Source organism: Centruroides sculpturatus, unplaced genomic scaffold (genome assembly GCF_000671375.1).
Source record: "Centruroides sculpturatus isolate CEXI.00-Female unplaced genomic scaffold, Cexi_2.0 scaffold36, whole genome shotgun sequence".
Lineage (NCBI taxonomy): Eukaryota > Metazoa > Arthropoda > Arachnida > Scorpiones > Buthidae > Centruroides > Centruroides sculpturatus.
In genome coordinates, this window is record NW_019384384.1 from 1,049,071 (window position 1) to 1,056,764 (window position 7,694).

Consider the following 7,694-nt stretch of genomic DNA (forward strand, 5'->3'; position numbering starts at 1 on the left):
ATTATTTTCGGGTTAGAACTTGAGACGCTAATTTTCTTCGTTCTCTTCCGTATGATGTTTGTTTCCTTTAGATATTTGCAAATCGAGCTTTTCTTATATTGAAGCTTTTAATTTTCACTTGATGCCGCTGCATATCAATGAATTATCCTCCTCTACGTTCAGTATGGAGGATATCTTTGCACTGTTTGTTCGTTTTCTGTCACGTTATTTTAAATATGCTTTTTCTCTGAAAGCTCAATAATATCTTGTATTTAATTTAATTGAAATATTTATTTTAATTTATGCACTCCTCCTCTATTTTTCTTTATGTTTCGTGTTTGAAATTAGGTTGTGAATTTATAATGAAACTTTTCCGTTTATCCTTCTATTTCGCTTCTCAATCTTATAGTTTGCGATTGTTTAAATTGATTCGCAAATTGTATGTTTTGAAATTAATTTGCAAATAATTGCGAAGCACTTCTGTAATTTGCAGCGCACAATTTCATTTAAGGAATTTTTCCGCTAAATTTATCAGACCACAACATTTAATAAATCTATTATTATATTATCATAGGAGTAATTAATAAATAGGAAAATTAACTAATTATTTATTTATTACTTATTATTTTATTTATAATGTTGGTTAATTCTCATAGAGAAAAACTAAAATTTTTAAGAGAAACTTTAACCTAAAATTCTACGAAAGTAAAATTATAAATCTATTAAAATTCAATGCAGATAAAATTCTTTTAAGTAAAATATCAAAAATTTTTTTTACTACAAATGCATTAAAATTTTATATAATTAGCAATTTTGTAAGCGTACATTTGAAATAAAAAATTCATTTCTAATTATAAGTTATATTGTTTGAACAAATTAAAACGATTAAATTTGCATAAAATTTTTGTGTTGAAACAACTTCGCATAAATGTTTTTAATTCATAATGTTTGTATTTGTTTAAACATTTAATAATGTAAGTAGTAGAAATTTCGACTTCAAAAAAACAATAGCTATTGTTCTGTCTAAGAAAGAAAGCTGTCAACAACTTCACAAGTTCAACAAAAGACTTTTTCATAACCTATTTCGTCATTTTTAATGATGATGATGGGAAAATATCCATTACTTAAAAATAAATTAGTAAATAATAACTATTTGCAAATTCGTAAAAAAAAAAAAAAAGTTTAATTTTGATTCAAACTTTTTCCCTCCTCTCCTTTAAATCTAAATTGGCATTATATTGTTAGGAATTAGCATAAGATTTGCTTGAGAGAACGAATCACACTATGAAGATAGATATACAGGATTTATTAATTCTGGAGTATTCCCTTTCTTTGCATTAATCCTGTATGATTCGTTCTCTGAAGCAAATCTTAAGCTAACTCCTAACAATTAAAAACGAGAACAAGAAACAGTCGAGTGAAAATGGCATTATATTATTTGTGATTTTCTTTTATTCATATTTAATAATAGCATAAAGATTTTGAAGAAATCTAATAAGTCTGTAACTTTTTTGTGAAATTGTGAATAAAGAATGATCATAATGCATAGTGCAAGTCAAAGGAATGAATTTATTGTAGTATCATAGAAAAGAGCACTTAAATGTGAAACATTAGTTACGCTATAATTCGTTTTTAATTTTATTCCATTTGTAATTTATGCTTGAAGAAATCTTGAAGGCGAAAAAAATTTTTTTTTTCTTCTTTCTTTTCAGCTTTATTAGTGAAATTTATTTTTAAAAAGTTCGTTAACGTTGAATTTTGTGTCCTTTTTTTTAAAAATTTGGCTATTTTATAATTGATATAAACTAAGAAAAAATATTCAAAAATTATCAAAAAGCAAGACTCAATTTTGGGAGTTAAAATTAAATTTGATATTAGATAATGATTTTCTCCAATGTCGAAATAATTTATTCTATTATTGAAACAAAACTCAATAAGTGCATAAATTGAATACAACTGCAATTAATAAAACCGATTCTTGTCAATTTATTATTATTTATTTTCAATACTTACGACAATACTACAAGTTTATAAAGACATGCAGTGTGTCGGTTTGTACACTTATTAAAATTGTTACTACTATTCTTTTTACTAAAATTTTAAAATTATTTATTGCACAGTCTCTTTTTTTTAGTAGAAAAATATTTACTTTGGTGTGTGTGTAATGTTAAATATGAAAATTTTAGGAAAATAGTCTCCTATTCTTAAAAACATCGATATTTTCTGAGACTTTTCGTATTTGCAAGTAAAACTAAAAGTTTTCATTAAAGAAAGCATTAGTTTTTAATTTTTATTGGACATGCAAATAGTATAGATCTGATTTGTTTATTTCAAACTTCCTAATTTTAGATTGAAAATTTTTCTGCTTTCTCGTAAAGAAGGGAGAAAACTAGCATTAATTTATAATGGTTAATCTTGAAAATTTTTTCCGTGATTTTTCGAATTTCGAGGTTTTTTATAATACGATTTAAAATAACTTATTCAGTTTTATCATATTTAAATACTTTTTAAAACAGTACAAGTCAAGATTTTTTGCATTCTTTTCTACAATTGTTTCAACAAAATTGCAATCTAAGTTTAAATGCCAATACTAAAACCAAAGCTTACTAATTTGTAACATGCTTATTATTACATACAATAACTCGTGTGTATTTCTTTTGTACTGTTGCTTATTCTTTAATTACTTTTTCATTGTATTTTTGGACATCATTATTTTTTGGTACTATTGTTTCTTTCATTGCCATTATTCGAAAGATACTGTGACTATTATTTCTTTTAAAATAATTAGGATTTTTTTTGTATTTCTTGGAAATATATTTTATAATTTAAAAAAAACCAGAGATAATTATTCGAATGCATTTTATGTAATATGTTTTGAAATTGAGAAACTTTACATGCTACATCTTTGTATATATATTCTTTTACTGTGATTTTATTTGATCTATAATGTTATAATGTCAATTACAAAAATCCTTTTTTCTGAAAAACTTTTATGCAATATAAAAGTTCCATTTTTTAGGAACGTATTTATTTATTTTTGAACAGAAATCCTCCGAACAACGGCCTAAGTGGATGTTGTTCAGAAATTTGACTGCGTATATGTTGTTATAAATTTACATGTATCAATATATATTATAGAAACACGTAATGGTATTTATATAATAGCTAAATGAATAAAAATTATTCCTTTCAGATAAAAAAAATTAATTTACATTAATTATAACAAGTAACGCGCTTGAAGCTACTACAAGAAAGTTTGTTAGAAAATAGGAAACTCTGAAAAAACATAAATCTAATTAAATTTAATTTGCAAGCAAGATAAATTAACAAACAAATCATCATCATAAAATACTTATAGCAATTAATTTAAAATCGAGAGCCTGATTAAAATAATAAAATTTAATTTTCATTTATAGAAGAGAATCGGATACAGTAGTTATATAGATTTACTCTTATTTGATTCAGGATGCAAGCTTATTATCCCACATAGGACATGTTTATGACTCAGAAGCAATTAATCATCGAGAATAAGACAACCAGGCTGAGATGCGTAAAATTTTATTTCGCAAGCCAGTCACGAAACTTGCCTTCCTCTAAACGGAATCTAGACTTAGGGAAGAGCAGAGAAAGTGGTCCATAAAGTAGGAGTTCGTGATATTCGGTCGTAGAGAGACCAACGCTGTATCGATGTCTCATTAGTCACGACCGACCACTCTGTGCGTCGTTATTCTAGAGCAGGCGATATCCTAATTACAAATAGAGTTTTACGGTGAAGTGGCCTTCGGTAACTAATGACGTCGTTACACTGTCGAATGACTCACTTGCCATGTCATTGGTCACAGTAACACACAGATATGGATGAAAAACTGATTACTTAAATTTTTGAAATTCTATTGATGATTTTGAATATGATCTTATAAAACAAATTCTTAAAATTAGGTAATTTGCAAGAATTATTTATATTTAATTTCTTTTTGTTATATACGATTCTTTAGATGAATGTTTTTCTAGTCTATTTATATTCTGTACATATCACATAATTTCGGGATAGAATCGTATTAAAGACGAGATTTAATTTTAGGATCCACGCCTAAAATAACGTTGCATTAATTAATATTTTAGTGATTTATATAAATATTTTAACTTTTTAAAATATTTTCAGGACAATATAAAAATACTGTAAGTGGTTAAAACACTCAAATTTTCCATATTAAAATTAATCTCGTTATAGGCAAAGCATATGTTTCATTTTATAAACAGGAAGGGATATAGAGAACTCTTCCTGAATTCCAAAGTTTCCTATTACTATTCAAAACAAGAATTCTAGCAAATAAGCATTCTAGCAACGATTTAAACCTTTAAAGTTATCCGTCATCGAGATGAATCCCATTCAGAGAGGACAAAGAGTGCACTAGCGATCAAGAAGCAATATACGCACGTGTGCAGAAAGTCAGGCAGACGTGCATTCATTAAAGGGTACGACAGAGGTTAATGAGTGAGGTTGGTAGGGAAAAAGGGGAGAATCATTTACGCCTTCCTAGTTACCAAATGAAATCATGCACAGCAGAACGGACACGATTTAAATCTTGTCACAGATGCTTTTCGGATGAGCCTTTCATCTTTTCAATACTAGTTTTTTTCTACAATGTTTTCTATTTATTCAGCTTCTTCCAGTCATTCAAAAGAACTAAAGTTTTAAATTATTACTTTAAATAGTGATCGAACTTCTGGGATTTTTCTGGAACAAGACAGGAGCGAATTTTTTTCATTTTCGTTTACGCTTTCCTCTGGTGAAAAGTTATATTAATATCTTTAATAAAAGGGGGAGAACTCGGCTACAGTTTAATGACATAGTAGTATATAAGCCCACTAGTGTCGGTTATCTTTCTGTATCACTCAGAAATGTCCATTTCCGCCAGGCATCTGCATGGGATGGAAGACGAGCACAATTACGACAGAACACCATTAACGATATAATCGAGCGCATATCCGTTCATTTTCATGTGAGCCAGCAGACCCCCGATGAATATGACATCATTCTACCTTCAATGACCGGATTGTCCCTACCCCAAAGTACAGCAATTCGCAATGTTTAATACGAGTAATAATATAGAATAAACACTTTTATCTTTTCCTGTCCCAGTTTTCCTCCGCCGCCCAGAGACATTTTACTGCGCTCTAGCGGAGACTGGTGACACTAACCCTGCCGGTTGTAAACAGAATGGATATTTTACTAGCGATAAAGCTGAACAGACGTGGCATTGGCACATCTGCCACGTTTTCTGATGGCCGATCGTCATTATTACGTCACCGGCGGGGGAGTTTTTGGTTTATGAATGTTTTGGCATTAAACCGTTCCCCGACATCAAAGCTACGTAAATAAACCATCCGGCGACCGAAGTAAGGGTCATTTAAATAGTCAGCCTGGATTTATGAGTAATAAGCGTAAGTTTCAATCTCATAGTTGGAGAAGCAGACGCCTTTCTCGACAATAAACTGTGGTTTACAATTATTAAACATGCAGGGCAATAAATACTATGTCCGTCGGGCTTGCGGTCATTCTTGGTCAACATTACCCAAAATTACGACTAAGGGGCATAAAATCATCCTCGTAGAAAGCATTTTCCTGTTTTTTTTATTACAATTTAAAAAATATATATACATAAAAAAGTTAATCTGTAATAATTTCCTTAGAATGTCAATTCGGTCTTTTTCCCTCGAAAATTAAAATATTATCATTAATTAGTAATTAAGAATTTCGTGTGGAAAAACTTTCTTACACAGGAAAATATAATTTCGCACTGGAATAATTTGATTAAAGAGGCAGAGAAGCGTTGCTTACACGCTTGGGCTGTTCCTCTTAATCGCAGATTGGAAGAATGCGATGTAAGCATTTTGCCTGAAGAGGAAGACGTTAACATTTTTCAAAAAATAAGTGAATTGTTCCAACGAGACTTTAATTTTCAACAAATATTTCAATTAAACCTTTTAGCTTTCATAATAAGCGTTCAATTCATAATTAATAAAATTTGAAACTTAGATAATTAGTTGGACTCGATACTTCTCTAATATTACCAGGTTAGATTTTTTTCTTCTCAAATAAATTTTTGAATGATTTTATATTATTTTTTGTTGAATATCTCTATTCATTGCATTTTATCAAGATCTATATAAATTTATATATAAGATTGTCATTTTTGTAAATTTATTAATCAGTATAATTATTAATGAATCATAAATTTAATTAGAAATTTAAAATGTATATTTTTTGCTGTTTTCAGGCTGTAATAAGAAAAATGCGAGTAACGTGTAAATGCCACGGAGTTTCTGGATCCTGTTCTTTAATTACCTGTTGGCAGCAATTGGCGTCTTTCAGAGAAGTGGGCGACCACTTGAAGGATAAGTACGATGGTGCTACAGAAGTGAAAATCAATCGAAGAGGGAAACTTCAGATTCGAAATCCTCGTTTCAATCTCCCCACGGCAGAAGATTTAGTGTACATGGACGAATCACCGGATTATTGTATTACTAACTTGACTACCGGTTCACACGGCACTCACGGTCGACTGTGCAATCGTACCTCACCGGCTACTGATGGATGTAACTTAATGTGTTGCGGACGCGGATATAATACTCATAAAGTTAGCCTGAAAGAAAGATGCAAGTGCAAATTCCATTGGTGCTGTTATGTGGAGTGCAAAACATGTGTTTATTCACTCGATACTCACACGTGTAAATAAATTGAAGGAAGGATGGTTTATAACCTACTTTCCTTTCCCGCAAATGAACTTAGGAGACTCTGATTGGTCGAAAACGATAAACGACCTCACCGTATTGAGCCTTCTTCCAGTTCCAAAGTCGGCAGATATCTGGGTTACTGCGTCAAAAGTGCCAAATGTAGATCTGTGGACCGATCGACGATGTGCATGCATGCAGTTGGATGGAGAAGGAACAGTATTTAAATTAGCTTGTAATTTTTGTACACAGCCGGGCATTGTTCCCTTCTTTTTCTGTACATGGTGATATATATTAGATTTTAAAAAATAGAGGTCTGATTTTTTTTTCTCAACTCCTATAGGGAGATTTTTGTTAGGTGATAGAAACACTATTAGGATGGGGACAACTGTAAATGGCTTCAATCGCAACGAATCCCAGATTTAATAATAAATTTTTCACAATTTTGAAGTTTATTTTAATGTATCTATACACTTTTATCCTTCAATTTGGCGAGAAAAATCGAGGATTTGGATCTGCAATAGTCTTCGAATGAAACAAACGACATATACATATGAAGTTGTCGCCTCTCGTAATTCGATACGAGCTTTCACTTGACGCTAAACAATGATCACGTTTAAACGTATGATCATACTCAATACTCGAAGAAAGAAAAATCATCATTAAACAGTTGCTCAGTACAATCGAATGCTTGAGAACTCTGGTCTTCTATCGAGAGTAAAATCTTTGCTTCCAGAGGGAAAACAACGAAACTGTATAGAATTATTCGAAATTTAAACATTTATAAACAGACAATTACCAGGTGCAGACCTCTTCCTCCGAGTCCATCCTTCTAGAAGTCATTTTTGTATCACGTGAAATTCGTCATCGCTATTATTTATTTCTATGTATTATCACAATGTTTGAAATCAATTTAGCGATCAACCAACGACTAAGGACAAAGCCGCTTTTATCCAAACTCTGATATTGTATAGGCTACG

The 7,694-nt window shown here is 30.4% G+C and overlaps 1 protein-coding gene across 4 annotated transcripts in view; it reads left to right on the forward strand.

Annotated features, from left to right (window-relative positions):
• LOC111618001 (protein Wnt-5b-like) overlaps positions 1 to 7,460 on the forward strand; it is a 242,587-nt gene extending 235,127 nt beyond the window's left edge. For all 4 annotated transcript variants that reach the window (XM_023359417.1, XM_023359415.1, XM_023359416.1 and 1 more), the window contains one exon: positions 6,261 to 7,460. In XM_023359417.1, coding sequence (XP_023215185.1) covers positions 6,261 to 6,719 — 459 coding nt within the window. In that variant the 3' untranslated portion in view covers positions 6,720 to 7,460. The remainder of the gene's footprint in view (positions 1 to 6,260) is intronic.
• Positions 7,461 to 7,694: the final 234 nt, after the last annotated feature.